This window comes from Orycteropus afer, unplaced genomic scaffold, assembly GCF_000298275.1.
Source record: "Orycteropus afer afer isolate SDZICR_OR568_19922 unplaced genomic scaffold, OryAfe1.0 scaffold00510, whole genome shotgun sequence".
NCBI lineage: Eukaryota > Metazoa > Chordata > Mammalia > Tubulidentata > Orycteropodidae > Orycteropus > Orycteropus afer.
Window position 1 is genome coordinate 893,182 of NW_006922097.1, and position 16,933 is coordinate 910,114.

A 16,933-nucleotide genomic window follows, 5' to 3' on the forward strand; every position below is an offset into this window, starting at 1 on the left:
TCTGAGCACACAGACTGTGATGGAGTTCCTGTGGGCCCAGAAGGTAGGTGGGAGTGGGTATGGCCACACCTCCATTCACCAAGCGGGTGTAGGGTGTAGTAACAAGAAGAATGTCATACCTTTTCAGTCTTGCAGGCCCCGAGTGTCCTTGAGTTTGCACCACTCGGGAATCTCCAAGCCGTCTGTGTCATCAGGGTCACTCAGGTCACTGCCAGACTGCAGCTCCGTGTGTCTCCTTTTTTGGTGTTTTCCCGCAAATTCTTCTGCTAGTTGGGGTTTAGTCCACTTCTGTATCCTTCCCTTCAAGACTCAGGGGTCCAAGATTATCTTCTGTGTCTGTGTTAATTGGTTTCCCTTTTCTTTGTTGAAGAGGGTCTGTGTAGTCCTCTGCCTAGTCCGCCATCTTGCCAGAACTCCAAATTGATTGATTCTTGTAGTACATCTCTTCCACTAGATTTTAACCTCCTTTAAGGCAATGGACTATGTCTTGTTTTTCTATTGCTTTGCTTATAGAGTAATGAGATCTTAGAATAAGAGGGACCTGGAAGGATCTTCTAATGCAGTAGTTTTCAAACTTCTACTGTCTGAAACTAGAAATTCTGCAGAGTGAACTCAGAAATTGCGTAGGAGGTGAGAAAAGACTGATCAGTGGGAGTGGTGTGAACTCCCCATCCCCCATGCATTTCCATTTAGTATGTTTTATATATGGGGCTCTGTGTAAGATTTTATTTCAAGGAAGGGTCCTTAGCTAAAATAAGTTTGAAATCAGCTGATATTTAGAAAGTCTTCTCTCTTTACAGACGAAGTTTCTGAGACCAAGAGAAATGAAATGATTAACTCATAATCACAAATATAACAAATTATCAGGGGGACTGACTGAGATGAGGACCCAAGTCTCCTAACTCTGAGTCAGGAAAAGTTACTACTTTATCTGCTTTGAAGAGGATACATTCATAAATATCCCAAGGATGGGATGGTGCTATATAACACTTTAGATCTAATTCAGTTCTGGGAAAGTTTGCTTTAGGGTGCTGGAAAATTGCTTAGGGCTCAGTGTCTCCATATGCATAACATAGAGGATGAAATGGGAGAAAGAATGAAGCTCAGTCTGTTTTATTCTGGACTGTTGTCTTCAGAGTCTGGAACAATACCCGACACAGGGTAGGTATGCAAAAAGCGTCTGAATGAATTAAATTGCCCCCTCTCCGACTGTGTACTTGCAACTGAACCCAAAGTTGAGTCCAGAATACACAGAGTCCTCAGATTTGGGCCTGTGCTTGATTTATTAGGAAGTTTGAGTCAGAACAGCTGGTAGTTTCCCTTGGCCTTAATAAACTTTATTTCTTCTAACACACTCTCATTCACCGTATCTCACTGAATCCTTACTACCTTTATCAAGAATTATTTGATAGACATTTAAGTTGACTTGAATTTCCAGTTTAACTTGAAAGTGAGTTTCTATTCACTGCATAGAGTACCTGTATATTTTTCTTCTTCACACTTTCCCAGTACAACCCATTCAGTAAATAGCCCTTCTATTCACACAGTCATTCAAGTCCAAATCTATGAGTCATCCTTGATTCTCCCACATCTAATCCATCAACAAGTCTTATCAGTTCTATCATCAAAATTTAAATTTTGAATCTGTTCACTTCTCCACTTCTACTACTTTACTCCAAGACACTGCTATCAATTACCAGGGACATTACGACATCTTCCTAATTAACTTCCCTCACAACTTGCTTCCATACCTCCCTCACAACCCATTCTCTAGGGAGCAGCCAGAGTGGTCTTTTGAAAATGCAAATTGAATATTACTCCCTCTCTTAAAACCTCTCAATGATTTCTTATTGCAGTGAAAATAAAATTTAAGTGCTTTCCTGACCTTTGAAGCCCTCCATGACTTGGTCTTTACCTCCCTTTTCAATTTTATCATTGTGCCATTGTTCTCATTGCTCATCATGCTGCCTTTCAGATCTTCCAAGCCTTAAAGCACTTTCCCCGCTTTAAGACCTTTGCACTGAAAAGCTCCCCCTTCCCAGAATATTCCTCCCCCGGTTTTTCTTGTGGCCAATTCTTAGAAGTAATCCCTAACCAACATGTCTAGAGAAATCCTAACTCCTGCTGTCCATATACTCTTTACCATGTCACCTTTTTACTTATCACAATCATAATCATCTTGTTTACTTTTTTGTTGTTTGTCTTCCTGTTCCTTTTCTGGATGTGTTCTCTATGAAACCATGTACCTTGGCTGTCTTGTCACCATTGAATCCTTAGCATATACAGCAGTGATTGGCATATTTTTGATATTCAGTAAATATTTGATGAATGAATGAATTAATCTTTTCTTTCCCTTCCTCTCTGTGAACAGAGTTGTATTGTAAGCCACCCTTATTCTTCTGTTATACTAGACTTTAGTTCATTTTAAAGTTACCTTGTACCTGTAGGTTTTCAAAAATGCTTTCACATTTTACCGCAGAAGATCCCAATTTTATGAATAAGGCAAGGCCACTTTAAAAATGAAGGGACTGAGACTCTGAAAGATTATGTCTTGCCAAAGGTTACATAAATAATTATTGGAAAATCCAGGACTAGATCCCTAGGCTTCTGCTGTGTTACACATTCTTTCTTGAATTTCTGTACATGTTCAAGTCTGCCTAGAAACAGAGGAGGACATGAGGTGTTTCCTATGCACTTCCTGCCAGCTGAAAGCTGGTGAGAATTCAAATTACAAAATATTATAATCAGAACTAGTAATGAATCCTTTCAAATAAAGATTAAGAACTACCTTAGAAAGAAATTTTAGAGTCATGGTGGGTTTTATAGTCCTTGCGATGCAGGTGTGTTGACTATAGGACACATTCATTTTTGACTTGTCATTTTTTACTCCATTTTTGCTCATATAACTTTTTATCCTATATAATATGTATTTCTAAAATCTGTTCAGTTTGTCTTTGGTTTCTACATGTACATATTATCTCTTGTATGTTTTGAAAGCTAAAACCTGATTATTTTTTGTGTATTTATTTTAATAGATCCTTCTCCTGATGTATCAAGATCACTTTAAATTACCATATTCCAAGATATTGGTAGTTCTCATTATTTAACTAAGTAATGTGAGCCCAGTCAGTTATCCAGACCATTGACACAGATGTAAAATGACATCAGCCAGGATTGGCCCCTGGAGAACACAGTATATCATTTCCTCCAAGTCGATGGAGTCATTGACTGCCATGCCCTGAATGGCTTTATAGACTCTCTCGTAGACCCACCTAAGAAAAGAACCATCTATAACTTATCTTTAAACTGTAGAAATGTAGTGAAAGCTAGTGTTCTTCCATGTCTGTTTAATGACTACATAGTTAGAGAAGGAAATTAAATTGATCTTGCTAAGGTTACCCTTTAAACATTGATTCATCCTTCTAAATATAACAAATGAAGCATCATCATAGATTTGTTGTTGTTGTTGTTGTTGTTTTTGCCGTCGAGTCAGCCCCGACATAGCGACCCCTCCTTGGGTTTCCGAGGCAGTATCACTACGGAAGTAGGATTGCCCAACCTTCCTTCCGAGGAGTGGCTGGTGGGTTTGAACCGCCAGCCTTCTGGTGAGCAGTCAAGTGCCTTAGGCACTATGCTACCAGAGCTCCTTCATCATAGATATTAAACTTAAATAACTAGTTCATAATTTTTACTTTTTAAAGTAAACTTTTTCTTTTGAGATAATTGTAGATTCACATGGAATTGTAAGATATAATACAGAGAGAACCCGTGTATATTTTACTTGGTTTCCCCTAATGTCAACATCTCGGAAAACTATAGTACAGTATCACAAGTAGGATATTGACATTGATTCAGTCAAGATATAGAACATTTCTGTCACCATAAGGATCCCTCATGTTGTCCTTTTATAGCCACATCATCTTCGCTTCTAGCCTACCCTTTCGTTAGCCCCTGGCAACCACTAGCCTGCTCTCCATTTCTATAATTTTGTCATTTCAAGAATGTTGTATTAATGGAATCACATAGCTCTGGTAGCATAGTGGCTAAGACATTTGCCTGCTAACCAGACAGCTGGCGGTTCAAACCCACTAGCCACTCCTCGGAAGGAAGGTTGGGCAATCCTACTTCCGTACTGATACTGCCTCAGAAACCCAGGGAGGGGTCGCTATGAGTCGGGGCCGACTCGACAGCACATAACAACAACAACAACATAGTATGTAACCTTTGGTGGTTTGGTTTTTCGCTCATCATAAATTTCTGGAAAGTTATCCAGATTGTTGCTTGTATTAATGGTTTGATCCTTTTTATTGCTGAGTAATGTTCTGTGGCATGGATGTCCCATAGTTCCTTTGACCAATCACCCACTGAAGGATATCTGTGTTGTTTCTGATTTTTGCCTATTATGAATAAAGCTGATAAAAACATTTCTGTGCATGTTTCTATGTGCACGTAAGTTTTCACTTCTCTGGGATAAATATCCAGGAGTGCTATTGCTGGGTCATATAGTTTCATGTTTACTTTTTTTTTTTTTTTCATGAAATTGCCAACTATTTCCAGAGTGGCTGTACCATTTTACATTCCTGCTAGCAATGTGTGAGTCATCTGGCTTCTTTGTATCCTCACCAGGATTTGGTCTGGTCACTTTTTAATTTTAGACATTCTGATAGGTATGAAGTGGAATCTTATTGTGGTTTTAAATTACATTTCTCTAAAGGCTAATGAGAGGAGCTCTGGTGGCACAGTGCCTAAGGCTTTTGACTGCTAACTAGAAGTTTGGTGGTCCAAACTCACCAGAAGCTGTGCAGAGGGAAGATGGAGCCACCTACTTCCGTGAAGATTTACTACCTTGGAAAACCAGTGGCGGTTGCTATGAGTCAGAATCAATTTGAAGTGTTTTTTTTTTTTTAAGGCTGATGATGTCAAACATTTCTATTATACTGATTTGCCATCGTTCATCTGTCAATTTGTCATACTGTGGTGGCTTACATATTGCTGAGAGATTGGAGGCTGTGCCACTGGTATTTCAAATACCAGCAGTGTCACCCATGGTGGAGAGATTTCAGCAGAGCTTCCAGACTAAGACAGACTGGGAAGAAGGGCAGTGCCATACATTTCTGAAAAAAATTGGCCAGTGAAAACCTTATGAATAGCAGTGAAACATGGTTTGATATGTTACTGGAAAACTTTATGAAGAGCTGTGATACATTGTCTGATATAATGCCAGAAGATTAGCCCCTCTTGTTGGTAGGCACTCAAAAATACAAATGGGGAAGAACTGTCTCCTCAAAATAGTGTTGACCCTAATAACATAGTTGGGGTAAAGCTTTTGGGACCTTCATTAGCTGGTGGGTCATGACTCAAAATGAGGAGGAACAGCTACAAACATCCGTTAATAATCAGAACATGGAATATATAAAGCATGAATCTAGGAAAATTGGAAGTTGTCAAAAATGAAACAGAATGCATAAAGATCTATATCCTAGGCATTAGTGAGCTGAAATGGACTGGAATTGGCCATTTTGAATTAAACAGTTATATGGTCTACTATGCCAGGAATGACAAATTAAAGAGGAATGACATCATATTAATCATCACAAAGAATGTTTCAAGATCTATCCTGAAGTACAGTGCTGTCAGTAATAGGATAATATCCATACATCTACAAGAAAGGCCAGTTAATACTACTATTACTCAAATTTACACACCAACTACTAAAGGCAAAAATGAAGAAGTCCAAATTTTTACCAACTTCTGCAGTTTAAAATTGACCAACATGCAATCAAGATATATTGATTATTACTGGTGATAATCACCAGTAATAATCAAAAGTTGGAAACAACTTTCCAAGAATCATTGGTAGTTGGAATATATGGTGTTGGTGATAGAAATGATGCCAGAGATTTCCTGATAGCATTTTGCAAAACCAATGACTTACTCATTGCAGATGCCATAAATGGCAGCTATACACATGAACCTTGCCAGATGAAATACATGGGAATCAGATAGAATACATCTGTGGAAAGAGGCAGTACAGGAACTGATTATCTTCAGTCAGAACAAGGCCGAGAGTTGACTGTGGAACACACTCAGATGCACATATACAAGTTCAATGTGAAGCTAAAGAAAATTATAACAAGTCCTCACTCAAAAAATCATGCCATCAAGTCAAATCTGACTCATAGCAACCCCTCCTTGGGTTTCCAAGGTGGTATCACTATGGAAGTAGATCACCCAATCTTCCTTCCGAGGAGTGGCTGGTGGGTTTGAACTGCCAGCCTTCTGGTTAGCAGTCAAATGCCTTAGGCACTATGCCACCAGAGCTCCCATAACAAGTCCATAAGAGCCAAAATATGACCTTGATATCCCATCTGAATTTAGAGACCAACTGAAGAATAGATTTGGTGCCTTGAACAAGAGTGACCGAAGACCATGACATCAAGAATAGCATACATGAAGAAAGCAAACAGTCATTAAGTAGACAGGAAAGGAAGAAAAGACCAAAATGGATGTTAGAAGAGACTTTGAAACTTGCTTTTGAACAGAGAGTAGCTAAATCAAATGGAAGAAATGAAAATAAAAGAGCTGAACAGATGATTTCAAAGGGCAGCTTGAGAAGACAAAGTAAATTATTAGAGTGAAATGTGCAAAGACCTGGAGTGTGAAAACCAAAAGGGAAGAACATGCTTGGCATTTCTCAAGCTAAAAAAAAAAAAGAGGAAAATATTCAAGTCTTGAGTTGCAATATTGAAGGATTCTATGGGCAAAATATTGAATGAAGCAGGAAGCATCAAAAGAAGATAGAAAGAATACACAGAGTCACTATACCAAAAAGAATTCATCAATGTTCAACTGTGTTAGGAAGTAGCATATGATCAAGAACCAATGGTATTGCAGGAAGAAGTCCAAGGTGTTCTGAAGGAATTGATAAAAAACAAGGCTCCAGGAACTGACAAAATATCCATTGAGATATTTTAACAAATGGTTGTAGTGCTGGAGGTGCTTACTCATTTATGCCAAGAAATTTGGAAGACAACTACCTGGCTGACTGGAAGAGATCGATATTTGTGCCCATTCCAAAGAAAAGTGGTCCAACAGAATGTGAAAATTATTGAATAATATCATTAATATGACATGCAAGTAAAATGTTGCAGAAGATAATTTAAAAATGGTTGCAGCAGTATGCTGACAGAGAACTTCCAGAAATTCAAGCTGGATTCAGAAGAGGACATGGAATGGGAGGTATCATTGCTGATGTCAGGTGGATCTTGGCTGAAAGCAAAGAATACCAGAAAGATGTTTACTTGTGTTTTACTGACTATGCAAAACCATTCGACTGTGTGGATCATACCAAATTATGGTTAACATTGTGAAGAATGAGAATTCCAGAACACTTAATTATGCTCATGAGGAACCTGTACATAGACCAAGAGGCTGTTGTTTGAGCAAAACAAGCGGATACTGCATGGTTTAAAATCAGAAAGATGTGTGTCAGGGTTGTATCCTTTCACCATACTTATTTAACCTGTATGCTGAGCAAATAAACTGAGAAGCTGGACTATATGAAGAAGAAGGCAGCATCAGGATTGGAGGAAGACTTATTAGCATCCTGTGATATGCAGATGACACAGCCTTGCTTGCTGAAAGTGCAGATGGCTTGAAGCACTTACTGATGAAGATCAAAGACTAGTCTTCAGTAAGGATTATACCTCAATGTAAAGACAACAACAATCCTCACAACTGGACCAATAAGAAACATCAAAATAAATGGAGAAAAGATTGAAATTGTCAGGGATTTTATTTTACTTGGAACCACAATCAACACCCATGGAAGCAGCAATCAAGAAATCAGACATCATATTGCACTGGGCAAATCTGCTGCAAAAGACCTCTTTAAAGTGTTGAGGAGTGAAGATGTTGCTTTGAAGACTAAGGCGCCTAACCCAAGTGATGGTATTTTCAGTCACCTCATAAGCACGTGAAAGCTGGACAATGAATAAGGAAGACCAAAGAAGAGTTGTGGCTTTTGAATTGTGGTGTTGGCCAAGAATACTGAAAACATCATGGACTGCCAGAAGAACAAACAAATTTGTCCTGGAAGAAGTGCAGGCAGAATGCTCCTTGGAAATGAGAATGGCCAGACTTCGTCTCACCTGTTTTGGTCATGTTATCAGAAGAGACCATTCCCTGGAGAAGGATGTCATGATTGGTAAGGTGGAGGGTCGACGAAAGAGGGGAAGGCCCTCAACGAGATGGATTGACACAGTGCCTGCAACGATGGGCTCAAGTATAGCAAGGATCATCCTGGCACAGGATCGGGTGGTGGTTTGTTCTGTTGTGCATAGGGTCACTGTGAGTCAGGCACTACTCGGTGGCACTAACAACAACATTCTTTGTCACATACTCTTTTGCATCATTTCACTATATTATCTTAAAAAACTACAGAGTTCAAAATGATGTGTTTAATTCTTTTCATATGATGTTAGAGAAATTTTAAAGGAAAAATACTTTTCTAGACATAGTATATTTCTCCCTGTTTTGTTTCAGTTTTTTCTATATGTACATTTTCCCATAATGTTCATATGTATATATTTTGTGCATTACCATTTTACTTAGTTTGAAAATATTTTTGCATGTTGATGAACAGTCTTTATCACTTTCAAGTTAATTTATCTTGAATTCTCTTAGCTATTTCTGTCTTCAGTTAGTTTTTTGAATAATACAGTTATGAAAGGGAGCTTTGGTAGCATAGTGCCTGAGGCATTTGACTGCTAACCAGAAGGCCGGCAGTTCAAAGCTACCAGCCACTCCTCGGAAGGAAGACTGGGCAATCTACTTCTGTAGAGATACCGCCTTGGAAACCCATGGAGAGGTCGCTATGAGTAGGAATCGACTTGATGGCAGATTTTCTTTTTATAGTTATGAAAATTACTGAACAGTCAGCTTTTTCTTATGTATTATTTTATTGTAGTAAATTCATTTGTATGCAGTTATTCAATCAAAAGGTGTGAACATCTTCTATGGCTCTTGATCTGTATTGTCAAATTGTCTTCTTGAAGGATTTGAACATGAGTATAATTTATGAAGTATACTGTGCTAGACTCCAAGGTACCTAAAGTTTTTTTTTTTTTTTTTTAAAGAAGTTCATGCACATTTTGTTTTGTGACATTGATTTCAATCCCACAATGTAACAGCTCTCTTTCCACTTTGTTCTTGTGGTTACCTTTTCCCTGTGTCCTTCATTCCTATGTATTCTTGCCTTCTGAGCTATCTCCCTGTGCAGATACTTCCATTGTGATCTCCCATGGTTGATTATTCTAAGGAGCATACCTACCTGGTGTAATTGTTCACCTTGCATGCCTGTTTATTGTGTAGCTGAAAGTTAAGCCACCAGAGTGAGTTCAATTCCAGCACCAAAGGATTACAAGGAGCCATAAGTCCCAGGGGTTTTACCAATCTCTGTTAGCCAGTAAGCCTGGACTTTTTTTTTTATGATTTTGAGTTTTTTTCCACATTTTTTTCCCACTCTATCTACGATCTCCTATTTTGATCCCTTTCCAAGTGGTTTGCAGTGGTAGCCAGGCACTATCTAGTTCTTCTGGTCCCAGGATCATGTAGGCTGAGGTTCCTATGGTCCACTAGTCCCTTGGACTAATTGTTTCCATGTGTCTTTGATTTTCTCCACTCTTCTTTTTTTTTTTTAGAGTTCTGCTAAGTCTTTTTAAAAAAATTTTTTTATTTTAAGAGCTTGTTTTACATTCAAAGTCACACGTGCATTTAGTTTCATTCCCCATTTGCCATGTCCAACCCTAACCCAGTCTCCTTCTCTCCCTACCCTGCAACCCTCCCCCTGTGTCCCTCATAATTGTGCACTCCTGTTTGTCCTGCATTTCCTTAGTTTGAATGTTGGTCCTTTGGTGTCCCATGTCTATTGCTTTAAGGGATGTATTACTGTTGGGTGTGTGGGTGCGGCATCCTGGGTTGAGTGGTCTGCATGTACATCTTGTTACCTATTGGGCTGAGAGACCGCCCCTGGGGGTGAGTTTTATTCCAGGCGTCAAATGTATTTCAGGGCCATAGTATTGGGATTCTCACCAGACTTCATCTGACCAGTAATTCTGGTCATTATTGAGTTTTTGGATTTTGTTCCACGTTTTCCCTCCCACTCTATTCAGGATCTCTAGATTTGATCCTTTCCTGAGTGGTTGGCATTGGTAGCTGGGTACCATCCAGTTCTTCTGGTCTCGAGGGCCATTGTATCCTAGAGCTGATTGCTTCTAAATGTCCTTTTTTGTATGTGTGTGTGTCTGTGTGTGTGTTCTTCTTTATTTCTGATGCTAGGAGACCATTAGCTGTATCCTAGATGGTTGCTTGAAAGCTTTTAAGACCCCAGTCACTACTCACCAATGTAGGATGTGGAGCAATGCTATTATGTATTTTGTTGTGCCGATTGAGTCTGGTGTACCCCAGTACTATGGTCCTGATGTAGTAGCTTTATTGAATCTCTCTCCCATAGTGTTGGGATGTCTGTGAGAGATTACTCTGTGTCTGTCTTCTATTGTTTCTGTAAAGACTGCAGGTATTTTGTATCACTGGTGTCTGTACAAGATAAGCCTCAGGTGAGTCTATCCTTGGTCTAGAGTATACCTCTATTCATTCTTCTTTAATCCAGACAAGGAGAGACCAGTTGTTGCATCTTAGTTGACCACTCGAAAGCTTTTAAGACTGCAGTTGCTACTAACCAAAGGATGTAGGATATGGAACAATATTTCTGTATATTATGTTGTGCCAGTTGAGTGTGATGTTCCCCTTGACCATGGTCCTGAGACTGTAGGCATAGTGACTCACTCCCTCAAGGTGTTTGGTTGTGGCTAAGTTAGCATAACTTTGCCCCTTTTTGCCTGGTTATATATATGGACATTTTATAGTGCATACAAATACATCTGTAGAAATATGGTTTCCCAAACCTATAGATGGTCAAGGATATATTCCCTTTCACCTACCTGTACCTGTTCATCTTGACTATCTACCTATCTGTCCACCGATAGATTAATGTTTGTTATTACTGATAATGCAGTATTGTGTATGTAATAGTATTGGCCTTTGTTGTCTGTACTTCTTGTGTACCTTTCCATGTCTTCCTTTTCTTTAGTGTTATTGTGCTTTTGGTATTTTGCCTTTCTCTTCACCCAGATCAATATGTGTCTCTTATCTGGCTAGCATTTAAGGTTGTTATTGTTATGTGCTGTCAAGTTGGATCTGACTCATAGCAACCCCTTCTTAGGTTTCCAAGGCATTATCTCTATGGAAATTGATTGCCCAATCTTCCTTCTGAGAAGTGGCCTTCTGAATGGTTAGCAGTAAGATGCCTTAGGGACTATGCCACTTGAAAATAAAATGATGTCTTCATTCTACATCCACATTCCCCCATCTTAGTGATGGTCTACTGTCCACTTGCCTATTTGCCCCAGTCAGAAATCCATGAATTAAATCCTTAATTCCTTCTTTTTCCTTATTGACCATGTGCAGCAAATGACAAATCTTACCAATTTTACCTTCCAGATATCTCCAGAACATACTACTTCTTTCTATCCCCACTATTCTAGTTCTAGTCACTGTTATTTATTACATGGATTACATGTAATAAATTACATTACAACACTCTCTCTCATGTCCTTGCCATACAGAATCCAAATGATCTTTCAAAAGTACATTCTCTCTTTTGCCTTTAGCCTTTTCTAAATGTTATTTATTCTTTCATCCTGGTACACCTTTCTTTTTACCTTCTCTCTTCTATACCAGAGCCCTGCCTCAGCATACACACACACACACACACACACACAAGTATACACACACTATACATTTACCTAGTTCATTCCTACTCATCCATCAGGCCTCAGATTACTTACCACTAGTTTGATGTAACTACTTATTTACTAATCTTTATTTCCCACCAAACTCTAAACTCCTTGGGACTGGGATTATGTCCTGTTGTAGTAGCCCTATTAGTTTTGTTGTTGTGTGCCCTCATGTCAATTCTAATTCATGGTGACCCTATAGGACAGAGTAGAACTTCCCAGTAGCATTTTCTAAACTGTAATCTTTATGGAAACAGATCATCTGGTCTTTTCTCCCTTGGAGCAGCTGGTGGGTCTGAATCCTGACCTTTTGGTCAATAGCCAAGCACTTAACCATCAAGGCTCCTTGCAGTAATCCTTGTGCCTGCCAAAATTCCTGGTGCTTACTGAGTGAATATTTTGCTATCTTTTAATGTTGTATCTGCCCAATGCCATAACTAAAAGTTGAAAAAGTGAAAATCATTTAAATTAGTTAGTTGTGTGTAGACAAAAATCTATGACAGGTCATATTTCAGAATGAAAATAAAAAATGTGACTCATTCATTTTTATTTTGCACAGATATACACAACAAACATTCACCAATTCAGTAGTTTCTACACACAAAATTCAGTGACATTGATTGCACTCTTTATGTTGTACAACTTTTATCTCTTTCTTTTTCCTAATTCCACCACCATTAAAGTTAATTCAGTAGCCCACCCCCACCCCCCAAGAAAAAACTCCCCCTTTCTCCCTTCTTCTCAACACTGGTGAATAATTCATTTTTTCACTTGTAAGAATAACGTGACTGCTCTGCTATAGAATTCAAGTTGAAAATCTCACTTGTAGTATGTTCTTGACTTGTAGCTTTTTTCTCCATGAACTGCTACTATAATGAGCCTTTTGATAGTCTTTTTTGTTGTTATGTTTGTACCAAGTCCCAAATTAGGAGAAAATAAGCAGGAGGAAATTCCAGAGGAGTCAGTAAAGGGGGGCACTATTCCAACAGAAGGGCAGAAGGAGGAGTATTCACAACTGAATCAAGATATGAAAGATGAAGGACAGCAGCAGGTCACCATAAAGCCTGAGGAAGTTGTGAACCTTAGACAGGAGCTGAGCCATATAGATGAGAGCCTCCTCCAGTCTCAGACCTCTGGGGATAATTCAGATGACAGTAGTATCAAGGTAGGTGCCATAAACATTAGCTCTGCCTGGGTCCATTTCATGTAATCAGCTGTGGATATAAGTATACTTTTTATATTATCATTAATTACATTTGTTGAATACAGTAAGCATGGCTTGGAGAGTAACAAAATGGGAACTAAAACCTGAACTAAGCCCATAAGCTGACATACTTTATGATAAAGTGTTCTTAGGCTCCATCTAGGCTCAGCAGGGGAAAATGTTATGATTGTCAGTGTTCACCATGGGTGGGTGGAATAGGAAACACAGCATGTGTGCCAATTGTCTATTCCTGGTATGTAGTTTACATGTACAAAACACTTTGTTTTAGTGGGAGAAAGATCTCAGGCTTTAAATGGTTTTAAGTATAGCTATTGATTTTGGTAGAGATCTACCTGCAGAAGAAATGAAGGGATAAGGTCTTCTACATCAGTTCATTCATATACTACCTGAGATCTCCCTACACACTCCATTCTAGAAGTTATTTTGAGATCGACAGAGAAGGGAGGCCTTTATACTATTAAGTAAATACTTCAAAAGGCTGATAATATATGTTTCAAAAGTGATACACTTTATTTAGAAAATAAATTTTAAAATGTTTATGTATTTATTTTTTTTAGAAAAATAAAAAAAGAAGAGTAACAGTAAAAAGAGTCCAATAGATTTGAGAAGAGATTCAGATACATAGTTTGAAAATTAGACAAGTCACAGTAGACAAGGAAAATAAACATCTGGCATAAAGGAGAGTCAGATAACATTTGAAAGAAAGGAGAGTCACTTGATATGTTCAGAAAACAATAAGGAATAAGAGGTTAAAAAAAAAAAAAAAACACTGCCATCAAGTCAGTTCCAACTCATAGAGACTCCTGTTGGGTTTCCAAGGTGATAAATCTTTTTGGAAGTAAATTGCCCCATCTTCATTCTTTGGAGTAGCTCATGGGTTTCATCTTCCAGCCTTCTGGTTAGAAGTCAAATACCTTATGCTCTATGCCATCAGAGCTCCTTAAATATCCAAAAAGAGGTTATTATGAACATCTCCTAGACAGTGCCTTTACTGGACATTGGACTCATTTAGAGAGGATAAGCAGAAGCTGAATACTGTAGTCACCAAGATTATAAAAATCTTTGCTTAGGAACTTAAAATAGTCATTGTACTTTTAGAGTATGAAGTGTAAGAAGTAACACCCTGGCTAATTTATTAATTTTCATTAACTTACCCTTTCCTATTATTTTAAAAATCATTTTGCAACACCCAGGAAAAGGTGGAAAACTATTAAATAAAGAAGCATTCAAGTAGTTCGGGTGTAAGAGCCATTTTGTGGTGGGGCAAATGGTCCTATGGGCCATAGAGCCTCTTAGAGTTCTGGAGTTTGACATTTCAACTGCTGCCATCACTTACTGAGAAATTCAAAGGAAGCAGCTACATCCCTCACATCAAGCTGATTTCCTGAGGAATGCTGGAAGATTGACTCTCAAAAGCCCTCCCAGAATTATCATGGAATATCCTGGTGAATTTACTCATATTTTGGCCCTCAGGTTAGCAAGCTCAAAACTTGAGGTATTAGCCCACCTAAAATAAACCTGTGTCTCAGAGATAGAACCACATTATCCAAACTTACGAGACTATTGAGTAAAACCAGAAGGCCAGTTAGTTATTCTTCTGTACAAATGTCACAGGGAAATGTTTATATGAATAGTATACTTTCTTCCTCCAGAGAGCTCAGAAGGACATATCAAAATCTGAAGTATGTTTGATGAGTATGGAGTCAGAACCAGTGGACTTGGTTTGATGCTTCACATGTGTAACAGCACCAGATTCAGATTTTAATAACCCATTACATCCACATCCATGATTAAAACCAGTAGTCTTTAACTCTGTTTCCACAATAGGAGCAATATTGCCACTGGCACCAGTATGTGAAGTTACTTTATATGTAAGGATTACTATTATAATTTCCATAAGGAGCTCTGGTGGTTTGTGGGTAGGGTATTTGGCTGCTAACCAGAAGGTTGGTGGTTTAGACCTACCAGCTACTCCACAGGAGGAAGATAAGGCAATCTACTATAAAGATTTATAGCCTTGAAAACCCAATAGGGTCACCACGAGTCAGAATCAACTCGATGGCAGTTTTGGGTTTATTACAAATTCCTAATATAGAAGAGGTCTTAGGCATCATCTGATCTTATGCCTTTAATTTGCAGTTGTGTAAACTGAGACTTGTACTCAAAAACCAAACCAAACCAAACCAAACCAAAACAAAACAAATTCACTGCCATCGAGTCAGTTCTGATTCACAGTGACCCCCATTGGGTTTCCAAGGCTGTAAATCTTTAAAGAAGCAGATTGCCCCCATCTTTCTTCTGTGGAGCAGCTGGTGGGTTCAAACCACTGGCTTGTTGGTTAGTAGCCAAATGCCTTAACCACTACACCACCAGAGTTCCTTAAACTGAGAGGAATCAGAGAGGATAGATTACTTAATAAGTTGTTGAGTAATCACAAAAGAAAAAAATCACTTATTTTATGCTCTTAGATGGTTCCTAGTAGCCTGAATGAGTTTTCATGCCTCTGGAACAATATTCTGCCAGGGGGAGTAATTTACATGATTGGGGGAAAATACTCTTATCTTGGCCCCTAGACTGGCTGGCTGGTAGTTTCTATGATGGTTGTCTTTTGTGAGAAATAATTTACAATTCTACTTTGGCAAAGGAGTTTTGGTAGCATAGTGCCTGAAGCACTTGACTTGCTAACCAGAAGGCTGGAGGTTCAAACCCACCAGCCACTCCTCGGAAAGAAGATGGGACAATTTACTTCCGTAGTGATACTGCCTTGGAAACCCAAGGAGGGGTCGCTATGAGTCAGGTCTGACTTGACGGTACATAACAACAACAACAACAACAACAACTTTGGCAAAGTGACTTGGCTGAAAACGTAGACAGGAAGAATTACCATTCTGGCTTTTTCCTTCTTCAAAACAGGCTAAAATATGAGTTCGGTTTGGTTTTATTTTCCTATTGGTACAAATGAGATGCTTCTTCTGTATGTCTCCGCTTTGGTATGTTAAATGGCTATATAGGAGACTGATTAATATTTAATTGTTAAACACTGCTGTATAAGATTAAATAAATTGAAAGGTTTACATATGGAAGGAAACTTTGTTTGTTACCAGGGGTAGGAGGGGAGGGGAGGGAACAACAACAACAACAACAAAATGCATTGATCCATGTCACTTTAGTTTTGTGTATTTCACTGTACATAAATTATATTTTAATAAAATGTATTTTTTTAAAAAAAGATTAAATAAATTGGAGTGGCAGATTAAGGAATTCTAGGCTTCAGGAGAACTTTTGTTTTCAGATAGAAGAAGAAAGCCACTGAAATAAAGTTAGGCAGCATAAACATTCCTAGGTAGTGTTATTGAGTGAGTATTATGCACCAGGCATTGTGCTAAGTGTTTGCACGTGTTATCTTACCTACCCTTCTCTTCATCCAGCAGTTATCATTATTATTCCTATTTTGAGATGAGGAAACTAAAATGTAAAGAGACTAAATAACCTTTTCAAGATCACCCAACTAGTAAGTGGTAGTGTCAGGATTGGAACCCAGATGTATTCCAAAGCTAGGACTCTTAATAATTACATTATAATTCCATTAAAGTATTTTCTCTAGGGATCTTAGAGATTTGTAGCTCTAAGCCAAGCAACTTGGATTTAAATTTGCCTTCTGACTGAACCAGGATAGGAATTGAAGAGCTGACAAAACTTGGAGAGTTCTCTGTTGCTTCAGGGTCAGAAACAAGATAGAACTAGAATAATTATATAGGCTTCTAAGAAAGTCATGGACAGGAAGCTGGACCAGGACAAAGGAAACTCTAAGATTATCTTACCTGTTTAATTGGAAAGGATTGGATTGTTTATC

General features: G+C 38.5%; 1 protein-coding gene across 1 annotated transcript in view; it reads left to right on the plus strand.

Moving 5' to 3' along the window:
- Nucleotides 1-16,933, plus strand: part of CCDC30 (coiled-coil domain containing 30) — a 218,587-nt gene that overhangs the window by 62,808 nt on the left and 138,846 nt on the right. Inside the window, 1 exon segment of the mRNA XM_042782917.1 lies at nt 12,774-13,020. Within this exon segment, the coding sequence (XP_042638851.1) occupies nt 12,774-13,020 (247 nt within the window).